This window comes from Ammodytes marinus (assembly GCF_949987685.1).
Source record: "Ammodytes marinus genome assembly, chromosome: 6".
In the NCBI taxonomy this organism is placed as follows: domain Eukaryota; kingdom Metazoa; phylum Chordata; class Actinopteri; order Uranoscopiformes; family Ammodytidae; genus Ammodytes; species Ammodytes marinus.
This window is the reverse complement of record NC_137235.1, coordinates 18,250,652-18,273,986: the sequence shown is the minus strand read 5'-3', so window position 1 is coordinate 18,273,986 and position 23,335 is coordinate 18,250,652. Positions and strand designations below refer to the sequence as shown.

Genomic DNA, 23,335 nt, shown 5'->3' with positions numbered 1-23,335 from the left:
AGCTCTAATGATTGTTATTGTTACCATTCATGTCATTGACCTTACTCAGCATCAGCCCTGTCATGTTCAATATGATTAGCTTACAGCCTAAAAATACAGCTTCAGTGTGCTTTATTAGTTCCATGAACCATTGGTGGTAACACTGATGGTCTATGATAGAATTGTTGTCATAAGATAATAATAGTCCCCTAGGCTCATAGCAGGAATGCAGTCATGTCATAAATCCATTACATCAGTCTCTAAACTAGTGCATACTAAATCATCTCACCCACATTAGAAACCTACTCCTGACGCCCCCCCCCCCCCATATTCTCTGCTGCCGCTCAGCTAAATTGAAATAAAAACACATTTCATCATTAAATATAAATCGTCAGTTTACCCAAACGATTTTGTCCAATTTTAATCCATGAAATTTGCCAGATTTTATGCCCCTCCCACCTCTCCCAGCCCTGTGTAATTATAAGCAAACACCGTCCGAGTTACTACTGAGGTCTTCGGTTTACTCGAAACAGACTTACAATAAAGAATGTGTGGTAATGACCCCAAGCTCACAAAGGACACGAAGCATGAACTTGTTTCTTTTGCCAATTAAAACATTTGTGAAAACTATATTTGGAAAGTTACGAATGAAGCCTGGGAAGATGTGTATTTTATATTACACGCCCCCCCCCCCATCCCTCTTAATACACCTAAAGTTACTACACGCAGCTTTTTCCCTACGTCAGACACCTATATACATATGTGCCGATCAAGTATTGCCCTGCCAAATTATCTTCGATTTGCCACATCATAACTCAACATAATTCAATGAAACTCAAACTGCAGAACAAATTTCTGTCCGCTCCTCAAGCAGTGTGAACGCTGCGCCGAAGTGACAGCAATTAAGAGGTTTGGTTATTTATTGAACTCAGAGAGAGAGAGAGAGAGAGAGAGAGAGAGAGAGAGAGAGAGAGAGAGAGAGAGAGAGAGAGAGGCCTTCTGCGGTGTGGCTTTTGGAAGAGACGAGAGGAGCAGGTCGGGGAGCGCAAGAGTTTGCTTTTATACGAGTAATACAATCCCCCCCGAAAAGCAGTTCATTTCCATAGGAGGCCACATTATGAGTAAAAGAGAGCAGCGGCTTATCCACTGCAGAGTAGTAACAGTTAAAAACGTTATAGTAATTTGCATAGCTTCACCCCTCATTGAGCAAGAGTGTGAACACGGAATATGTTTCGAGCAGCTCTTGTTTTTTTATTTTTTACTTTTTGAAGTGTTTGAATGAATACTTGTCAGAGAAATACACAAGTTTAACTTCAGAAACTGATAGTAAGATTTGAAAAAGACAAAGGGATACAGCAGTCTGGGTGGTCTTTCAATATGTCTAGCGTATCAGTGAGATAACAAAATGTCCCTCAACAGTGATAACTTTGCATTAAGTTTAATTTTCTCCCTGTTGTGTTTGCCACCCCTGGCACTGACTTTAAAAGCCTGATGTCACTGTGTTTAAGAGGTTGAACATTGATCATTCCTCAAAAACCCATCTCAATGTGGAGTCTGTACTTTCTTGAAGTACAATGATAACTGTCCACAAGAGGCCTACGTCAAATAATGAGCCCTGCTCTTGATTAGTCCTCCTCAGACGGCCATATAATACATTCAAGCTTTAGCAGGTTGGCATTGGTTCTGTCACTTATGGATTGAATTCAGGCATTCGCATTCAAATCCTAACATCAACCATCATATAATTACATCGACCATTGGTATGATGAGGAACATATTTTGCATACAGAGGGAAAATTAGTGCTTTGATTGAGGGATGGTCTGTTTAAAGCAGAATAACATGCTAAAAACCTACTCCCCCTCTCCTCGGCATATGTCTTCCATTCACACAGTAGGTTTTTTCTTTTATTGACCACATATAAAATGTTTTTCGCTTGGGATTTGAAAAAAAATATTGTTTTTTCGTGACTTTTCGCTTTCTTAGCTCTTCCAGCGTTTGCGCTTATATCAGCATGTTTTCAATTAGAACAAGACACGCGTAGTGCTGGTCTTCAAACGTTATTTCTATAAATGTCCGACACTTAAGACTTGCTCTGTAGCCAAAAGCATGACTGTTTGGGCCCGAGCCGCCTATTAATCTGATCAATAAAACACCAAAGAAAGAACACAAACAAGAAAGACACACCCTCTATTAGATCATATGGAGAGCTGTTTATGTGTAGTACAACAACCCAATAACACTATCTCTCGCTGCCCGCCAATGATACTTGTGGAGGAGCGAAAACCTAATTATAATAGAACACAGACTCGGGTAGCTCGGCTTCACATAAAGGGCCAACAAATTATTCTTATTGGCGCAGAACACACAAACCAAATGGGGGGAGTGGAGTTCAGACTTCAAACACCAGCTTTATGGTAAGCGATTGGCAGGGCCGGGTTGAAAAAGTCTCACATTGTGCAATCTCAGACTCCGGGCCCGACTGCCTGGCTTTGAAAAAAAAGGCCTTCCACTCTCCCCATTAACCCAAGAACATTTTTCATTATTTTATGTGCAACTCCCGGCGCCAGGAGCTTCTATACAAGCGCGAGGAATTTCTGTCTTCATCTAGAAAAAGATGACAGTTATACAGGACTTATCCCTGGGATTCAGTTCTAGGCTGGAACAAAGAAAAAAACATGGATTCCCTTATACGTATACTGTACACACCCTTACACTTCTCATCATAAATTGCAGTCACTTTTCCTCACTGGATGTGTTGAGACAAAGAGTGGCCTTGTCCCCACCCAGTATCCCCCCGAGCCATCTGTAGTAGCCATGAAGCAGAGCACACAGCCACTTAACTGTTAAGTGGACACACACTTAAACCACAAACTCACACTCACACCTCCAGAGTAAAGCCGGTCCTTCACCCAACCGGTGGTGGGTCATACTGCTGCCACAGAGTCAGACAGTTTGTCATCCAAGCAGACAGTGGGGTCAGGCAGTCAGTCAGCCTTTAAGTCGATGTGGAGGGCCCACTATATATGGAGAGTTTCCCACCTGTAGACCATGTGCTGTGTGTGTGCGCCATGATTTACTGGCAGGCTTGAGGACTGTGAGTTGTGGTTACCAGGCATTCCCTCTTGAAAAATATATAAACTGAGCTCTCTGAAGCTCCAACCAGAGACGCACTTTGCCCTCCTGTGACTCGAAACTCCCCCGACTGACTCCTCTATTCCTAAATTTACAGGTTTGAAGACGTGCTGCACCGGCCTCCATGCTATTTATTGGGCTTCTCAGGCTGTGTGTGTGTGTGTGTGTGTGTGTGTGTGTGTGTGTGTGTGTGTGTGTGTGTGTGTGTGTGTGTGTGTGTGTGTGTGTGTGTGTCTGTGTGTGTGTGTGTGTGTGTGTGTGTGTGTGTGTGTGTGTGTGTGTGTGTGTGTGTGTGTGTGTGTATGTGTGTGCGTGTGTGTGCGTGTATGTGTGTGTGTGTGTCCTTTGCTGTTCCTTCTACTGAGCTAGACACAACTAAGCAATGAAAGCGTTGACAGCTTGGTCTGATAAAGGCGCTAATAGATACACACACTTTAAAGGAGGCTTCTCTGATAAGAACGGCGAACAGCACAAGTACTCACACAAACACACACAGACACACACACACGCACACACACACACACTCTCTGAAACACACACACACACCAAATAGAGATAAGAGCGGCAACAGAAGCTGAATCACAGGAAACAGGCAATAGAGATAAAAGCGAGAGAGAGAGAGCGAGAGAGAGAGAGTGTGTGTGTGTGTGTGTGTGCGTGAGACCTGCTGAAACCAAAATTGTGGAATTCACCCATAGGACAGATTTGCCTTGTTGTACTTTAACTGTAGAATGATCAAAAACTTATAATAATAATAAAGAAAAAAGCATAATACAAGCTTTTTCCAAGATTAAGAGATAAATCATAAAGAGAACAGACTGTGTATTACATTAGACTTTACAGCAGTATGTTCCCTGCCTGGTTGAATGACAAGCTAACAAACACGTTGTATAATAATAACTGAAGCTATAACTGACACTTTTTTTAGAAGCACAAGATTCAAACAGAGACAATCAAACAACAGCTGTTCCCGCTTTCAGATTAAATCATTGAATAATATAATCTGTTCAATTATTTAGAAAACTGTGGCTTTGACTGCATGCATAAGCCTCAGTATTAATGAAAACCTTTGCCGACATTTGTACATATTAAACACTCATTTCAGTGCAACGGGCCGAAATCAACACAACTTTTTGAAGCTGTAATTTTGCACTGTGGGCTGAACAGTCTGTGTGGTTCAAAAGAAAACAGGCCAAACCACTAAATACCCCAACAAAACCTCAAAGTACATAATTCAGCTAGGCCTTTGAAGGCTTGAAGAATGACAAGTGACACAACGCAGAAAACAAAAATCTTTAGGGAGGGGCAGCGAATGAGCCCCAACAACCCCGAGGCTCAGAGTCAGCATCAATAGTTTTTTTTCCATAAGAAAGAAACTGAAAATATAATACTTGTGGGTTGAGAGATATAGCGGTGAAAGTTTGGTGACAAAGGGGTTTTTTGGAGTTGAGAAGTGGAAATTTGGTGATGGATGATCAAGATTGTTCTGGTCTGGATTGGACCATCAGAGTTTACTGTACGGACTGTGTTCAGGACTATTTATTCAACCACCTCTTCTCACCACAGTCACTCACTACTATTTATGTCCAAAAATAGATGAAAAGAAAAACAACGCTCAGACAACTATTATTCAACACTGATTTCAAGCCTGACAGGGCTTTGGCTGTGAAATGAATTAAGGGCTTGGATTGGGGGGGGGGGAGAGCAATTGGAGAATGATTACATTCCTGAAGCATATGTGTTCGATAGACCCCCCAGTTTTGGAGGAACTGTGACAGACGTTGTGGGCTCACGTTCAAAGCACGGGCAGAAATCAGAAACAGGCAATTAGGATTATCCTACAATTTTTTATCATTTGGTAAACATGCACAAACCGTTCTCTTTACCTCGCCTACAATATATACAGCTGTAGTCCCGGAGAGCGCTTTCACCCTGGCATATACACACCTAAGGCTAAACAGCCAGACTTGCATTCAGCACGCACACACTAACACAATATCCTGAAATTGTATCTTGACAGCTTTTAATTATGGTACGTGTGGTGGTTACATGCTAGTTAGCGAACTACGCCAAAATGTCAAGACGTGTCTGGAGGATATGTTGCTCTTTCTTCTTATGTCATGATGCCACACCCGCTTCAGAATGAGCGCTGTGCTGTCGGACCCTGAGTAAGTTCTGTCTCTTGTGTGCACGCCTTTACCTGTCTCTCACCACTCTTATTATTGTTGCCATCACTGCTGTCGTTGCTGCTGTGTACCCACCTGCACTCCCTAAAGATAGTTTATGTTTGTATCTCCCCACATGTATGTGTGTGTGTGTGTGTGTGTGTGTGTGTGTGTGTGTGTGTGTGTGTGTGTGTGTGTGTGTGTGTGTGTGTGTGTTTGTGACCACTCACTGTGCCTCTCTTTCTTCCTCTGTCTCCTCACAGCATGTGATTGCCATCCCGTGGGTGCTGCTGGCAAAACCTGTAACCAAACCACAGGCCAATGTCCCTGTAAAGACGGCGTGACTGGTATCACGTGCAACCGCTGTGCTAAAGGCTACCAGCAGAGCCGCTCGCCCATTGCCCCCTGCATAAGTATGTGGAACCGGCGGTCTCTAACCATGTCTGACTCACTGTAGGGCGCTTTTTTGGCCTGGCCTCAGAGGGCCTAATGCACACATGAAAGGGAGGGACACGCACCAGACATTACAATCTGTGAAAAAAGACAACACTCATCTGAATGTTCAATATCCCACACAATCAATACAGAAAGCTCCACAAACACACAGACTCACACACACACACAAACTCGCACTTAAGAGCAGAGACCGCAACCCTGGTTAAATACTCTCATCCCTTTTCTTCAGACAAGTGCCTAGTGTCCAACTGTCGCTTTTTTCTGACCAGTAAATCTGCTAGCTGAAATAAACACGCCATTAAAGTGGACCTGGAGGTTATGACAGCGCAGCCTTCTCGGCCTGACGGTCCCCATAAATCTTGGTAGAGACCTGGGGCTGTTAACACCAGAAGCACCAAAGTGTCTTAGATAAATGTCCAGAAAGCTTTGGGTTGAATTTCAGCATCCAGTCACTATTTAAAAGCCAAAATATGCCCCTTTACTTGTGGACATTTATTGGCTTTGTTGTCTCACTTGGAAAACACAATTTAATTGGTGCTACTACGATTTTATGATACTTGGAACTTAATGCCTATGAAGAACACATACATACAGTAGATACAGTATGCATGGCAGAGGTCCCATGATGAAATACTTTGGATCAGATATCTTTTGATTCCTGGCAATGTCAAGTAGGAGCTGAGGTGTCAAACATGCAGTTCTCCCCGTGAGATGGAAATAAAGTTCCTCTCTGATGATGATCGCTAGGGTTTAATCTTTAACAGCCCTCCGTTAGATTCAGCAATAGCGCTTTCCAACTTTCACTCTTAAAATGGCGTCATAATATATACTGTATCTTTGACTGCACACCTTCCGGCGCTGTCAGCCATACATCTACTCCAGTCGATTATGAGAAAACAGGCTTGTTATTTAAAATGACACGCGTGGCAGCACCGATACTGATGGAAGATTGCTTATCAACAACGAAGGGACCTCTGGGCTAATTGTTTAGGCAGAAATTGTTTTTGGTTTCATTACATAGACAAATCCGTCATGGGAGAAGGCCTTATTATGTCCACAAGTCAACCACAGGCGTGCAGATCATTCTACCCATTCTGATTTATGGTGCACTATAGACTTAAATGTGAGCTACTTTCAGAAAGGTTTTTTCACTCAATCAAAAGACTTGATTCTTTCTTCCCTCATACACGCAAAGTGTTCACCCTTGCACAGCTGAAGCCACCACTGTTGAGCACCACTTTTTCCCTCAGTGTCCACCTCTTCCCTTGCATGTCTTTGATACATTTCTGCGTTTTTATGCCTTTTGTCCTCGTTTCCCCCCCTTCCAGTTCAACACAGACTTTTTGATGAACTACTTCTCTCCCTCCTGCCCATAATAACAAGAAAAGGCATAACTATATGATACACATATATATATATATATAAATATATTGAATATTTTCTGATGTCATCCTGCTCCTTTGGAGATAAGAGGGCCGTTTTTCATGCATGGTTTCTCTGAATGTCAACTTACCCACCGGTGAATACAGACAGCGTATGGAGGAGAGCTGAGAGAATCAAGTCTTTGGACAAGCATACGGCTCTGTTGTAGTTCTCCCACAAAAACTGCGTTACAAGGGAGGAAAATGAAACAGGATTTTACAATTCAGATTTTTGAGAGTAGATTTCATTAAGGCATATTACATAATCCAAGTGGGAGTCTAGTGGGGATAAAGAGCAAGCAGGTAGGACCCTTCTCCAGGTTATTGATATGATTTCTGGGGGCAATTAATGCCTTTATTAGAGAGACAACAGCAGCAAGACAATACATTTGGGGTAATAGAGATGGGGAATGATACTAACATCCAACATCTGATTGGTTTGTAGAATGTATGAAGAAAGTGAATTGGACAGACATTACTTTACATGAACTTTGTGGATATGAAACTTAACAAAAGCCTAATTCATGTACACTTTCCACACTTAAACCCCCAGGTCAGAGTTTAAGACCTTATTTGAGAGCGGACACCAAATTAGGGGAAAAACAAAGAGAAAGCAACAAAACTCTCTGACTGAAATTAGAATTGCAAAATCATGACTTACAGTACAAAACTATTTTTTTTTACAAACCTATATAACATATGTAACTTTGTGTGTAAAGGGGGAAAAAAGGCACATCACTCCTGGTCTTTGCCTACTATTTGCCAATTTCAGATGTACACTAAAAGCTTGTCTGTTGAAAAAATTATAAAAGAGATCCCAGAAATTTGATCAACTCAACCTCAACACTAAGATATTCCTCATCAAATGATAACAATTATTACGTTGTACCGACATGCATGCACACAAATACAAAAGTACACGTATGGATGCAAATAATAATGAAACTGATCTCTCCTTGTGTCTATGTCATGTTTTCTTCGGGAGAAGAGATTCCAGTTGCGCCTCCTACAACCCCATCCAGCAGTACAGAGGAGCCATCAGGTGAGAGTTCAACATTTATTTCATCTTCTATGTATCTATCTATATCCATAAAAACACATCTGGCCCCGAAGAAATATGAGGGGAATCTTGTGCTGGTATGTATGAATGTGTACAGGATTTTTCAACTAGTCCACACGTCAGCACAATATTTTTTTCCCCTCAAATGTAAAATCAGACTGAAAAATAAATTAGATCCCTCATGCCTTATTAAGGGTTCATGAATATTGAATCCATTAGGATTCGCAACTCTGGGATGGGCCTCCTTTAATCTCTCACACTTTCACAATTAATCAGTCTAACTGCGGCGCAGTGGGGTGTTGGGTTAGTGTACAGAATATGGGGGCCTGGCAGTTTGTTTGATTTGATAATTTTTTCATCTCTCCAAACGCCTGTCTCCCCTAGTTTGCATTTAAAGGGAGGGAAGTACTCATCAAGGGAAATGTATTTGATTCTGGACTTATTTATTGGTTGAATATTTGGTTCTGGTGGTTATTTTTTAGTTGATCATATGGGATGTTTTTTATCGAATGTTCTAATCTGCGTTTACAAGTAAGAGATTCATCATGTTGACAGTTCAACATGAGATTTGATATTATGATTGATAAACTCCTTCATGTATTCAACTACAATTGCACAGTTCATGGTAAGTATTCTAAAAAGGTGAAGCACACAAGGACTTGTTGCATCTTGTGCTAAACAAATAGACATACCTGAACGAACCCTTTTCCCAAACCCAGTGAGTATGTTCCGCAGTTTGTCTTTAAGCGTCATGGTGTGTGGGGGCGGGGGATGGAGTCATCTGGCATTGCATGTTTTCACTGTCTCACCCATGAAGTTGTAGGAGGCCCAAGGTATATGTATATGTGCAGCTGTTGTTGGACCCTCTGTGGTCCCTATAACTTTCCCTGGACAGCCTGGATTGACAGCACAGTCAGGATACTACCAGTCCCAGCCCTCCTTTCTCCACCTCCTTTCTTTTCTCCTTCAGCATCTTTTGGTTCTCCTCTACATCCTTCGTCTCCCTCTGTTTCACGCTTTGTCTTCACATCACACTGTGGGTGGTGCCTGGTTTCTCTGGGCCTCCTTGTCAGGAATCTGTCCACTTTTGGGGTGTAGGAAAATGTTCCCCCACCTTTTTGATGGATTGAAGTTTAAGTAAGAGAATGACACGTGATACTTTCTAAATACAAAGTTGATAAGCATTCGATTTTTATTATTTAGCTTTTTAGTAGTTCAACATTGCAAACAAAGTTTGGGGGGCTACTGTATATATTTTTTTAAAGGAAACTATACTCTCACAGTGTTTATGGGAAACCAAGGTCTGTAGCTACGGTACATACTGGTTTGATGCTTAGAATATATATTTTTCATCATTCCATTGCTTAAACCGTGTCATTGAACTGTAATGTAAATGCAACCTGATGGCGAATGTGTAATGACTTAAACGGCGTAGCTATATGGATAATCTAATCACGACAGAGAGTTCTTGGAATTCCCTCTCATACGTATAATGGGGTTGAGACTGTCCAGCCCAGAGAGGTTGAAATCAAGCAGATTGCAAGGTGGAGCACATCGATCCATGTCCTGCATCGGCCACATCAGAATTATGAGTAGGTTAGTGTCCCGCTGGACCATCCGGGCCTGGGGCCAGAGGATGCATACATTACCCTCTGAGCCTCCTCACAAGGTTGCAGAGCAACACACATCTTAGTCAGTTTGGTACAGTAGAACAGCTATGCAATCACCTAATATTTGATTGCAAACAGATGTGGTGATTTGATGATATAACCTACACCAGAGTAAAATGATGTACATGGTTGTTTTTTTGAAATATTAGTTTAGTAAGATCAGTTGTAGTAAAGTGGAGTGCATTTACTCAAGGGAAAGGAGAAGACATGGGAAAATAAAAGAGGGGTGAATCGCAAAGAAGAAAGTAGAAAATCTTAAGAAGAAAACTGAAAAATATTAGAGTAAAGGGAAAGAAGATTGAATGGTTAGACAGGGAAGAAACCAGTGAAGAGGTAGGAGAAAATGATGAATAAATCAGGAAGAAACTTTGTATTTATTATAGAAATAAATGTGCAAAACAGAAAACACCCAATACACATATGTGTTAATGAGTGTGTGTTATACCAGGAGGGGGGGGGGGGTGTCAGGCTGACAGCTGTGAGGCAGGTGCCTTATTGGGCCTCAGTTGAACGAAGTTGGGGGTGCGTATTTTCGGGGTGGGTTGGAGGTGGTGGTGGTAGGGGGGTGAATGGTGGGCGTGAGGGAAAATGGAGTGGATATTAATTTGTCTCCTGCAGCATTGGAGGCTCTCCCCCTCACGACCACACGGATGGCTGGAATGCATGGAGAATACCTCCGATAGTGTGGCCTCAGACAAAACACACATTGTGCTGCTAGGTCACGGATGGTGCGAGTCGCCACTCCCACGGGTCGTGACAGAGACGTCTGCACAGCAACCAAAATGTGGAGGAGATTAACCGCTGATGACCTGCGATGGCCGCCCGGGCCTGTCAGGATACACAGGATGTGAACCTAACAAATGATGATGAGGAGATGGAGAATTGGAGTGACGATGAGGAGGCTCATAAGGGTAACGAGGTTCAGCCTTGTGCGTGCGTGTGTGTGTGTGTGTGTGTGTGTGTGTGTGTGTGTGTGTGTGTGTGTGTGTGTGTGTGTCTTGTCTGACGCTTGATCAGAATCTGTGCTGGACGGACCCCTCCTCGGATTTTTTGGACATGAGTCTTGGTACACACACCCTGTTCAGTACTCGCTGACTCCAACCGCTTTTTACAGTCCTGTCAACATGAGATCTTATTGCTCCACTTGATTGAATGAGAGAGCGAGAGAACAGATATTATTAAAATACATTTTGTTAGCAATCAAAGCCAAAAACAAAAACATGCAATTGACTTTTTTTGCTGCTCAAAACTGTTTTTTAACGACATGGAAAACCTTGGCGGGCTAATGTTTTCTCCCTCTGTGTCAAAGCTTTGGGCCGATAACCAACAAGGAGTCCCCACTGACTCATTTGACAGTCATCGGTTACAGTAACAAGAGGTCGACCCAACAACTGCACGCCACCACCCCGAAAGTAAAAAAATCTCAAATCAGGTCAAGAACTTTCACTGGCTGTTCAGTTGTCTGCTGAAAAAAACACACTGTCTTTTACTCTCTTACAAAACAATGAGAAACTGAGTGGGGTACTCGCTCCTTCTCTTTCTGTCTTTTCATTCTCTCTCTCCTTGCTGGACGGGATCCAAAACTCACGGCTCTGGTGCGATCAGCCCAAGCGCAGAGCAGAGCAGAGCAGCACACTATGGCTCGGCTCCATAATCTAATTACATGCTTTATTTTCCGCAATTTGTTTCTCAATCAGTCTGGTTGAGGGAGAAAGCCCTCCTCCTGGGCCCGTCATTTACACCTCCTTCTATCGTTTTTGCTCTGGCAATTTGTCTAGATTCGAGTGTGTCAAGATATCGTTGATATAGACACTTGGTTCACGCCTGGCTTTGACTCCAGGGTCCATTTGCAATGAGATTGCCTGGGTATATTTGAATGAAACAGAAACAACCAAGTATAGTGTGCCCTTTATGTACCGAGGTGGAAAGCAAGAGTGTTGAGTTTAAGGTGGTTGATGGGCATTAGGACATCTGACGTTCATGTAGGAGACCATAGTGACCCTTCAGACACCTGCAATTGTCCCCCTTTTAATTAACAGTAGCCATGGTCTTTCCCACAACCCTAACCTTTTTGAATCCAATCATCCAACATTGACGTTCTTGTCTATCGATAAGGTTGCTTTTATTCTTCATCATTTGCCTCGCAGTAATAGTGTCTCATCTTCTGTTTCATTGCTTTTGTTTAAAATCTAGATTCTGGAGAGTTTGATTAAGGACAATTAGACTTTTTTCTGTTTCATTTCAGGCCCTGACTCCGACCTATAGGCCTGTATAGGTTTGCTTCTGCCTATGGGCACTGCTAAAACTTTGGCTTGCATGCATAGAACTGTACATTTACTGTATTCCGTCTTGAAGCAGCTTTTTAGTCAGCTGCAGCCCAAATGAAAAACGATTAGCTTAAAGGGGTTGTTCAGCACTCTGAGAGAAGGGGGCAAAGGTCCACCTCTCAGTTACGCACTTCTCAGTGATGTGAAAGACAGCAAACAAAGCGCCGTAGTAACTACATCTACTCGGAACACCCAAAGCACATTTTAGCTCAGTGCTACAGGACTGCTCCCACTTCCCCATTGCTTGCAAAGGCGCGCACAAAGGGAACATTTGTCCTCACCGTAGGGGACTGCCTGGACCTAAATGGGGATCTCGGGGTGCTCTCAGCGGGGCCCGGAGCTGTGTCTCGGGGGTACACTAATGGGGAACGAAAGGCTATCAAAGCGAAGTATCACGATGGCATCAAGGGGGGTTATGAGAAAACAAAGCGTCCTTTCCACAGCACCCCCCCCTTTCCATCATTTACATGGTAATCAGGTGCAGCTCATAGACTCCTCTGTTTCATTAGCTTTTGCCTATTTTGGTTTACTCTCTCTATTTACAACCATCAACTCCAGCTTTGTGGCACGCTAACTGGCTTGTGAGGATACTTTTTTTTTGTTGTTGCTGATTTTCTTCTTTTTTTAAACTTAAAATCCTGGTCCTTCTCCTCTTCTTCTTTTTCCCAACCCCCAGATAAACTTCACTCCTGTCTTCTTTCTTTTTTTTGTGTCAACCTCTCCACCCCTTCGCTCTCTAACCAGTATCCATTCTCCCGCCTCCTTTCCATGCATTCTTTCTTGTGGTGGTGTTCCCCAGGCAACCTCATTCAAAGTGAGTATAAAAGGAGAGTAAAGGCATGGAGCAAAGATCTGGTCACAACAATGAAGTTTGTTCATATTCAGGCTGCCCTGAAAAGCTCCGATCCTTCTTCCACCACCCTATCACTCTCCTCCACTACAACTCCCTGTCCATCCATCTCTTGCCCCCCCCACCCCCCACCCCCACCCCTCTTTTCTTTTACTTTACTCGTTACAACTCCCACCACTGATGTGTAAACCTAATCAGTACTCTGGTTCCAATTTATGCCAGCGGGAGAGCGCTACAGGAGCCATTTTTTTTTCATGATATTGCCTCGCGTCACATTTTTCTGGCATGCACTGTACGTTTCTGGCAGCGTGACAGCCCAGTATGGGGCAATCAACCGGAGCTACAGTATGCACTCTCTGGATTGCTGGGGCCAGCAAAGTGAATGGAGGGCCATACCTTCACCTCCTGGTAATCTATCAAAGAACCGGCATGGCATATGTGGAACTATATGGACGAAGCAATGCATGCTGGGGAAGAAAAATATGTTCCTTGAAAATAAACACACTTACTATATGCATCTTATATTTTGAATGTATGGCTTTTTCCACATAGTAATACAAAAGTCATCGTCAAGTTCAAATCAACTTTTTTTGTAAAAACATGTAACAAGTATGTGTGTGAGAGCTTCCCCTTGGCGGAGAGCTGCGAGGCTATTTGGGTGACCCCTCTGTCTGTGTGAGGTATTTATTTGTTCATGGCTCAAGAGTGGACAACCCCCTAAAAAAGGGGGGGGGGGTGTCCTCTGCCTTACGCTTCATGGATGGCTAATTTTCCCTTCCTGACCTCCCTTTGTGTGGCATTGACCCCCTTCACACCCCCTACCTTCCATTCCCTCAAATAGCTGCCAGCCCCTCAGTTATCTACCCCCCCCCCCACCCCCCCTGTCCGCGCCGCAATGAATGCAAAAGCTTGACATGGTCTTCGGTGGGGCCTTGAAGTGATCGCATGATCGCAGGTTTTTTTGGGGGGGTTTTTTGCGGGAGGTCGGGGGCTTGAGGTGAGATTTGGCAGTTTTGGCGGTGGTGGGGGGTCGGGGGGGGGGGGGGGGGGGGGTTATGAAATGGGGTGGAGGCTGGTCTGCCCGACTCATTCCCACAGTCTGACAGGGAGTGAGTGGGTTGGATGGATGGAAGGGCTGGTTTGTATTTCTCCTAAAACGCTGATGCTACCATCCCCTCCACTCAGAGGTCCTTATCATCATCATCACACATGGAGGTTGTAGACATGGTGAGGGGTAGCAGTGTCTCCACCACAACCAAAGCATGCACCCCTTTATAACTCCAGCAGTGGCCCCACCACAGCAGGCCCATTAGACAACACAGTCAAACCAGACAGATGTGTTGACTGGTCAGCCAAAACAAATGCTGCCAGAAATGCCTTCATTATTATTGTTTTAAAGTGGTCTCAAGGGAATCTTTCTCTTTCTGTTTGGAAGTACTATTATTTGTCTTCTTCCTTTTATTTTCTTACAAACATGATAGAAACGGGGGGAAATGCTCACACTGGTGTTGCCAAAGATTAAAATGTATCAATATTGTTTAAACTCTGCATTGGGGGAAAGGTCCCAGTAGAGGAAAAAAATGTCATACACCACATGTAAAAGAAGATGTACCATACATTAGGTTTATGAACTTTGGCTTTAATTGTTATGATATATTTGGGTTTTAAAATTAGTTTTCATGAATCTAGAAGCTCATCTTTTTTGTGTTTAGTTTTTACAACTATCTTTAGAAATGTAGAAATATTGTTTTTATACTCAATCAAAAATAACAATTTCCTCTATGTTGGACATATGTCAGCTAGTCGAAATTTCATAAATTATCGTATCTTAATAATTATAAATATTATTATAAATTAGTTGAGTTATTGAGGATTCATGAAACAGTGTATCTTAATTTGTATCTCATTTTCTGACAAAACTTTAAAAAAACAATTAAACATTTTTTGTTTAAAAATTGAATCACAAATTCAAGTAAAGATTTTCTTTTAAAACTCGAAAAAAAATGTTTGTCATTACTAAAGAATATTTTATTTCATGTTTGTGTACCCAACTAACTGTATTTTCTTCCGTCTTATTCTTGCAGACTGTGACTCTTATTGCAAGGCGTCTAAAGGCAAATTGAAGATCAACATGAAGAAGTACTGCAAGAAAGATTACGGTAAGTCAACGGACACAGACCATCCATTTAAGAGCTTAAAAACATGTGGCCTAATGGACCAAACACACAATTTCCGTGTTCAATGACTTGGCTCTGGATAAAAAAAAATACTGTGTGTCAAACGTTTTGGGAGCAGTATCACTGGGCAGCACATCAGCAGAACGTGCAAATGTTTTTTTGGTTTGGGATATGTTAACTCCTCTTGCGCCAATTCCGGGGCCCAAAAATACTCCCCATCCCACACATCCCACAGACCAAAATGTTGCTGGGGAGCTGCTGCTATAGTTTTCTTGGTAGGCATTTCACTGATGGCTTACTCCAGCTTTTTGCAGCACAGAGAGAGAGAGACAAAGGATCAAACAGAAGAGAGCGGATCTTCAAGGAGGAAGAGGGAAGCAGACAAACAGAAGGAGAGAAAGGGCAGGATAAAGAAATAAGCAGAGGTGTTTATGTTTATGTGTGTGTGTGTGTGTGTGTGTGTGTGTGTGTTCGGGGGGTAAAGCAAAGACAGTGTGACGCACAATGGGCACTCTCTAAGAGATCCTCATTAAGGTAGCCCACTCTGCCACCCCCCTTCCACAAGCGAAGCCTTTTCTCGTCGCATTCCTGTGGTCGTCCGTCCTCCACGCCATTCAAGGTGTGGATAAGACGTATGACCTCTCCCCCCCCCCCCCCCCGCCCCTCTCTTGTCCCATCCCCTTGATTGAAGTCGCTGCTGCTGAACCGGTCAAGCAAGCCGCGGCATCCTGCAGCATACCTCAGCAGCTTGACGGACAGGCCAAGGCCCTTTGTTCCACAGGGGGGATTTGGAGGAGTTAGGGGGTCAGCTTATAGACACCTCCTCTTCCACCAAGGGCCTATATACCTTGCTGCCGATGTCGTGAGAGGACCCCATTTGCCTGGTTCATGCTTGGATGTGTCAGCTTTTCATATCAGCTTATTTGTTTAGTTACAGTTATAGATAGTCAACTCTTTTTTTTATCAAACACTGGAACATCAGGATCACTCACCATGTTACTGAGTACCCCCATGTATGTGCTCATTTTCCAAGGGGGAAGCCAGGGGAGCCTCCTCCCTACTGACTTAGCATGTGTGGTGCGTGTGTGTGAAGTGTAGGGGATCTGCTGGTACTAAGGGTTGAGATAATACAGAGCCAAAAGACGAATGGAAGTTCCTCTTTTGCACCCATGTTCTTGTGTGTAGAGAGAGAAAATGCTCTCGAGACAAGAGGCCGCACAAACTTTGGGGTTCAGTGGAAATGAACACTGAATGACTTGTAAGGAAGTTTTCTTTTTCTGTTAAAAATGATGTTCAACTGATTCTTAGTTCTGCTCTCAAAGGAAATACATTTTAAAACGTATGCAGTCTGATTAATATGTTGTCCCTTGAAACATTTGTAGGTTTTATATTTTTTTTTTGGGGGGGGGGTTTCATTGATAAATTTTTTTAAATTTATTCCATCTGTCCACCATTAGTTTTACATGCTACATCATGCTCTGTGTAATCCACTTTCTCCTCGCCTTTCCTTCACCAGGGGGGCTTTGTGCTTGCGCTGTACATGAGAACCATGAAGCTCCTTGTCATATCCAGCCTTAGTTTGGAGCACATTCAAGATTCGTAACAGAGCAGAACAGGATCCCTGTACAGTATTTACAACACATGAGCTCAGAAAGAAAAGCTGAGTGAAAAGTAAAACACAATGTAAATCTGCAGGGTATAAAATTGAGAGAGAGCCAACTGTTTTGAAAAGATCAGCAGGGGAGCTGGGATCCACGCTGCGTAGGGAAACGATGCTACAAGCTTCTGTGGTCGATAGAAAGACTCACATAAAGAATCATAGGAGGGAGCGGGGTCTGTGTAGGGGGTGGAAATGTCTGGTCTTGTAAAAAATCTGTGGTATGACTACTTCAGCCATATAGTACAGAGTACAGGGATTGTTGACTGAACTCAAACACAGAGAACAACACCTAGTGGCAGCTGTTAGGTGAAAGTTGGTGTCAGGGTCACCAGCAGGTCACACAAACTCAGCCACTAAGTCTCTATTGACACATGACCTCAGGGGACATAAAACCGGGCTGAAAATGTTCTTCAAACATCAGCAGAATTGAGATGCTAAAGTAGCAAACCACAGCCTGATATAGCTGCAAAGTGGGGGCAGTTTTTTTTTTACCATGAGCAAGAGTCCTATTTGTTTTCTACATTGATATTGTTAGGCGACTCACAGCTGGATTGACATGACATTTTCCATGTTTAGTCATCAGTAAAAAAAAAAAGTGTGGAGGCAACGATCCTAATCCAAAACACTTTTTTGTCAAAATTAGTGAATATCGACTCCCTCCCATATCTACCTGTCCTTACTGTCTGTGTGTTGAAAAAAAGCCCTGTGTTTATACACAACCCAGGCTCCATGAACGGGTATGTAAACAAAGGGAGTCAACACTTCTTTAACCAATCAGCTACAGGCAGCGTTTGTGACGTTAGTAACATCAATAGTTAGTGATGTCTGCTGTTGCTAAGGCAAGGCACGTCTGGGGATAGAGTGTCTGAAAACAGAAACATTTCAAAAATTTCCTTTAAAAAAAAAAAAAAAAAACTCCTTAGAGTCCTCATCATTCACAAAGTGTAACTCCCAAGTTGGTGATCCAGCATGCTTGGTTAAAAACCTGCCCTGAATACAAAATGAACTCTTAATCCTGCCGTGATGTCCACCCCCATTAGCTCTACACTGAAAGTGAAGCCAATGCCCTTTAACACAGTGGTTCACTTCCAAAGCTGTCTCATAAGTACGAGAGAAGGATAATGGAACTTATAGAGATCTGGTCGATATAATACATATTGATAGATGCTGGGTTCGCAATCCGTGAGAGGCAACCCTCTCTTTCCTTCCCTCCTCTCTTTGGGGACCAAACTAGTTGATTCATCATGTGATATCACTAAGTGTCTTTCCAGCTAGCGTCTCTTATGGCCTTACCCTGCCACCAAATCACATTACAAATCACACTGCTCTGTCAGTAGTAATGGACATAATGCATGTGGAGCTATACTGTATATCATAGCTGGAACATACTGTAGACCAGCCTTTTTCCCCTCTGGATAAAAACAGCATTTATTCAACATGCGTTTAGTTTAGTGGTTGCCCCATTGTCGAAGGTTTTCCATGATGTTATCACTTTCTACTAGCTCTTGTTTCTCAATGAATTACTTCACATTTAAAATGGCTGTTGATTCGTCAGTGTTATCAGCATTGAATACTAACCCGAAGAGACGATTGAGCTAGTGTCGACGCCGCCATCAAGCTGGATGTTCCCTAAATAGTTCCTGCTTCAGTTTATTCTGTTGCAATTTATTTCATGTCCAATCAAACACTGAAGAAAATAATTACATTTTCTTTTAGGATTGGAATCTATATTATGAGTTTCATATTGCAAGCCCTGTAGATCTCACTTGTATGGACACTATGTTTGGCCCTGATTCCAACCAGAGTCCTTTAACATATCAGCTGATAGAATCCAAACCAATACATATTACTACTGAAATGTTGATTAAAAATGTATGTGACACAATGTATATTTCACAAGCAACCTGATTCAAATACTGAAGGTCCTGATTCAAAAACATGAAGTTCATAAGTTTAAATTGCTAATATGATATAAATGAAACATTCACTGGGAATATGCGACTCCTTGAATTGACTGATTCAGATTCAGAGCATTTTTGCTAGATGTTAGACCTCCTGACAAGCATTTGCTTGTTATCAATGTGACCCAGACTATCTGTTGCATCAATGCAATGCAATCTGGGAAGGTGTGGTAGCTTTGGATAGTGAGCAACATGATCCCTCTTTGCTGCAGCATGGGTCAGGACTCACTGCAAAACTAACTGTGGCCAGTGTGACTCAAGCTGCCAAGCCAACGCTCGTGCTTGCTGAGGACAGTTTGTTGTTTTGTTTAAGAAATTACAAAACCTTCCTTCCATTGTGAAAGAGAGCTTTCAACGTTGCGGTTATACTCTTCAATGAAAACCCGATGCAGCAAATTAAGGCAAACAGCAAGTACTCGTTTAAAATGATAAAAAGAGCTGCATATCTTCATGCAGGAGCGTGGTGGTTAGTTGACCAACTGTATCTGTATCTATTTATGCCTGGAAGACCATGGTAAGGCATCGAAAGATAAACCACATAATAAGTTGTGGACTAACTTCGTGCTCAGAGGCTTTAATACCGCTAGCATGGCTCAAGGGATGGAAATATTGGTTAGGGTTGTATTGAAATATGTCAACATCTATTGGGATGGATTAAAATTGTGTACAGAAATCCATGTTCCCCAGAGGATGGATGTAGCAATGCACACTTTTGCTCTAGCGCCCTCAGCTAGTTGACATTATTTGTATTTATATTATTTATTTTAAGTTGATGTGTCCACCAGTTTTCACAAACTATTTAGTTTATCAATTTGCCACGACAATAAAAGATAATCTAATGTTACTGTTCCTAAACTGTATGTGATGCTCGGACTAGCTGCCCATAGACTGCATCTGCCTAAGCTGTACTTTGTTTTTCCCTACACATCTTAGCATGCTAATAAAACACACTAAAACTAAAAATGGTGAACATTGTAAATATTATTTTCCTCTACAAATAAACACGTTAGGGATTGTCCTCGTTGTGAGAATGCTGCTGATGTTAGCATTTTAGCTTGAATAGGCTAATAACAATGTGTTATCGCTTGTTCCTCTTCTCAGCCGTGCAGGTGCATATCCTGAAGGCGGATAAAGCCGGCGAGTGGTGGAAGTTCACCGTCAACATCATCTCCGTCTACAAGCAAGGGGAGAGCCGCATCCGCCGCGGGGACCAGTTCCTGTGGGTGCGTGCCAAAGACGTGGCCTGCAAGTGTCCCAAGATCAAGCCCGGCAAGAAGTACCTGCTACTGGGCAACGACGAGGACTCCCCCGGCCAGAGCGGAGTGGTGGCAGACAAAGGCAGCCTGGTTATCCAGTGGAGAGACACGTGGGCGCGCAGGCTCCGGAAGTTCCAGCAGCGCGAGAAGAAAGGCAAGTGCAAGAAGCCATAGGTGGGAAAAACAAGATGGAGAGGATGCCAGAAAGAGAGAGAGAGAGAGGAATTCAAGAAAGCTGAGCGGGTCATTTAAAAAAAATAAAGTGAAAGAGAGGCAGACACGGAGGACCACGGACAGACAAGAGACTGTTTTTATGTCGCTGCTTTTTTTTGTGTAGAAGCATGAAGAGAATTATTTAGGATGATTTGTTTCGTTTTTTTCTAGTGAACTTTTGTTGAAGGAGCTCACCTTGCAGATTTGGTTTTTTATGGTTTATTTTACTTTGAGATTAGTCTCTCTTGTGGATTTGCCGAATTTGCACCTATTACCAGCATACAAAGTTATTTGTGTTTTGTTTTCTTCTCTCAATATGAAATCATTATGTTTTATGTTTTAATTTTATGGACATTTCTCTGCTGGTGCAACAACAACAAAAAATGACTCAGAAAAAGACACTTAATTACCACTGCAATATTGCCTCTGCATTGTTTTCCTATTGTATTCTCAGCTAAAAAGAAAGCTTGTTTCATCAAAGGTCTTCACTAATCTGATTGAGGCGTAATATTTCCTCAGTTAAGAATTGTGCCATAAAAACTATTGTTTGCAAGCCACAGACAGGCATAGTACAATTAGCTATCGATGAGTTGCCATTCCTTACCCCTGTTGTACAAAGTTAGGATATATCTGCAACTCAAGAGACAAGAAATTTGTTGTGCTACATATGTAGCTGTCTGGCCTTTTACACATTTAGAAAATGTGATCAGTGATAAAACACAGTATTCTCATTTTCAGAATGTAATAGTTGTTTACTATTTGTACAAACCTGCATGAGAACACCTCTCATTTGAGACCTTAATTTTCAATTCACTAACCAGTGCTGCCAATGCTGCTAACGGCACTAATGTTAAAATGTACACTTTTCGGGAGGGGAACGGATTGCATTTTGTATCACTGATTTCACTTTCAGTACTTATAAGTCACTGTGATTTTCAATTTTTATTCCACAACTCCAGCAGGAGTTTAACAACCAACTTACAAAAGGACAATACTATAATAATATTCACAAAATCATCAGTGGTTCTTGGTTAGAGCTAACATAAATAAATATCAATGAATTTGGTTTCTTAAGTGGCTACAAAATAAGATGTTGATTATATATATATATATATATATATATATATATATATATATATATATATATATATATATATATATATATAATTTTTTTTGCAGTTATTTTTTTCTACATTGCAGTAGAGAATATTTACTTTAGTTCATTACACGTAATGATTGGAGATGTGAAAGTTACCCAAGGTACGTCGATGGACAATGGATGCAACATTATGTTTGAACGGGTGAAAGCACTGCATGTTCTCAGAGGACACTGACAAAGGCGTGTATATAGTATTTCATTAGTGCAACAAAGCAGACCTTTGTATGATTTATCTCTTCACAGTTTATTACGATCAGCTCATTTGTACAATGTGTCAAAATGTTTCTTTAAATATTTGCATAAAATAAGACGAAGAAAGAGGAGAAAAATATCCATTTGATTGACCTGTGCCACTGAGTACGGTACTGTTTATGGCCACTGACCACTTCATCTGGAAAAGGTTTGGACCTAAGAAATTCTAACAAACAGGTTTTAGTAAAAGAAAATTATTTCCTTACCTCACAGTACAGACATGAATCCCAGAGTGGAAAAAGGAAAACTGCATCTCGGAGAAGTGCTCAACCATTACTTAAATGTATTTTTAAATCCACCTCACACTGGCTTGTATTTATCTAGAGTAATCCTACAGTACTTTGAATTGTGGATAATAACAGTTGCAGTCCACACACTCTTTTGCACTCACAATGCATGACTGTACATTCACTAAAAAAAGGACACTGTGCGTCCAGTCACAGAAGCTGCACTGTCCCATTGACCTGTCACGTTAATTCTCTTCACTTCCACACTTGCACAGGGAGAAATGGGGTGAATTGCACTCGCTTGACGCTGCTTGATTCGAGCCACATTGCTCATTTATTTGTATGCAGTTCAGTTTGGATTCTTGCAAGGAATGCGTTGGTAAAAAAACACAGGCTCAGGTTTGTAGAGGCCCACTGTGTATGTTATGTATCATAAACTGGGCGTTCTTTTCAGTCCGTCCCCCCCGAGAAAAAATGTGTATGCTCTTCCACCAAATCAAATTGTAGAAAATAATAATTTCAAGACACATGGTTTAAATCTAATGCACTCTCTAATTCCTTTGGTTTTAATTGTAATCATTTCAAATTCCACCACCGTACAAGCAATTTATCCAGGGTTTTTTTTTAATGGACTGAAATGCCTCCTAGATGATTCCAAATTTAATTTTTTTTTTAAAGCCTGGGAAATTAAAAACACCAAGGTTCAATTGAAATTAAAAGAATAGATGACCTGGTTGCTGAAGTATCTCTCAATAATTAAACTAAGGTTTTGATAGTGTGTTTATTTTACTGTGTAATCAATGAAAATGATTGTGTTGGCAGTGTGTCATGATGCTACCTGCTTCACCAGCGCTACTGATGACAACATACTCACAGATCTAGTACCATTTACATGTTCGTGCCGTTTCATTTATAATCCTGCAACATCACATTACATGTCAATGTTTTTTTCTATTTCGGCACAATGTTATCTCTTATCACACCACTCTGTGGCCTCATGTTGTACATTTTACATCTGTCTCCTGGGCAATGGGTTGACAAGCTTCCTGATGAATCGCTACACACACACATACCTGTCAAAGCATTGCTTTGTGTTCATACTATGAATTGTAAATGTTGTTTAGTTGTCACCGTTGCCAAGACTTTTTGCAATGTTGTTTTACAATGCGTACTAATATATTTTATGGTTATTATATATGAATATATTTAATGACACAAGACATTGTGGATTTTATTGTCCTTTTACATTTTTTTTCTTTTTTTTTTACTCGTTTGTGGTCGTTTAGATAGTTGCCATTAAAGAAGGAAATAATAACTACTGAACACCAACCTGGTAGAACTAAATTCAGATTTTCAGTCGAAATAAACT

The 23,335-nt window shown here is 41.8% G+C and overlaps 1 protein-coding gene across 4 annotated transcripts in view; it reads left to right on the top strand.

The window, feature by feature from the left end:
* The window catches only part of ntn1a (netrin 1a), a 60,795-nt gene extending 39,326 nt beyond the window's left edge, over positions 1–21,469 (top strand). For 2 of the 4 annotated variants that reach the window (XM_080030068.1, XM_080030067.1), the window contains exons 4-7: positions 5,541–5,690; positions 8,140–8,196; positions 15,146–15,220; positions 19,961–21,469. In XM_080030068.1, the coding sequence (XP_079886194.1) occupies positions 5,541–5,690; positions 8,140–8,196; positions 15,146–15,220; positions 19,961–20,289 (611 nt within the window). In that variant the 3' untranslated portion in view covers positions 20,290–21,469. The remainder of the gene's footprint in view (positions 1–5,540; positions 5,691–8,139; positions 8,197–15,145; positions 15,221–19,960) is intronic. The other 2 variants (XM_080030069.1, XM_080030070.1) reach the window with 2 other exon arrangements.
* Positions 21,470–23,335: the final 1,866 nt, after the last annotated feature.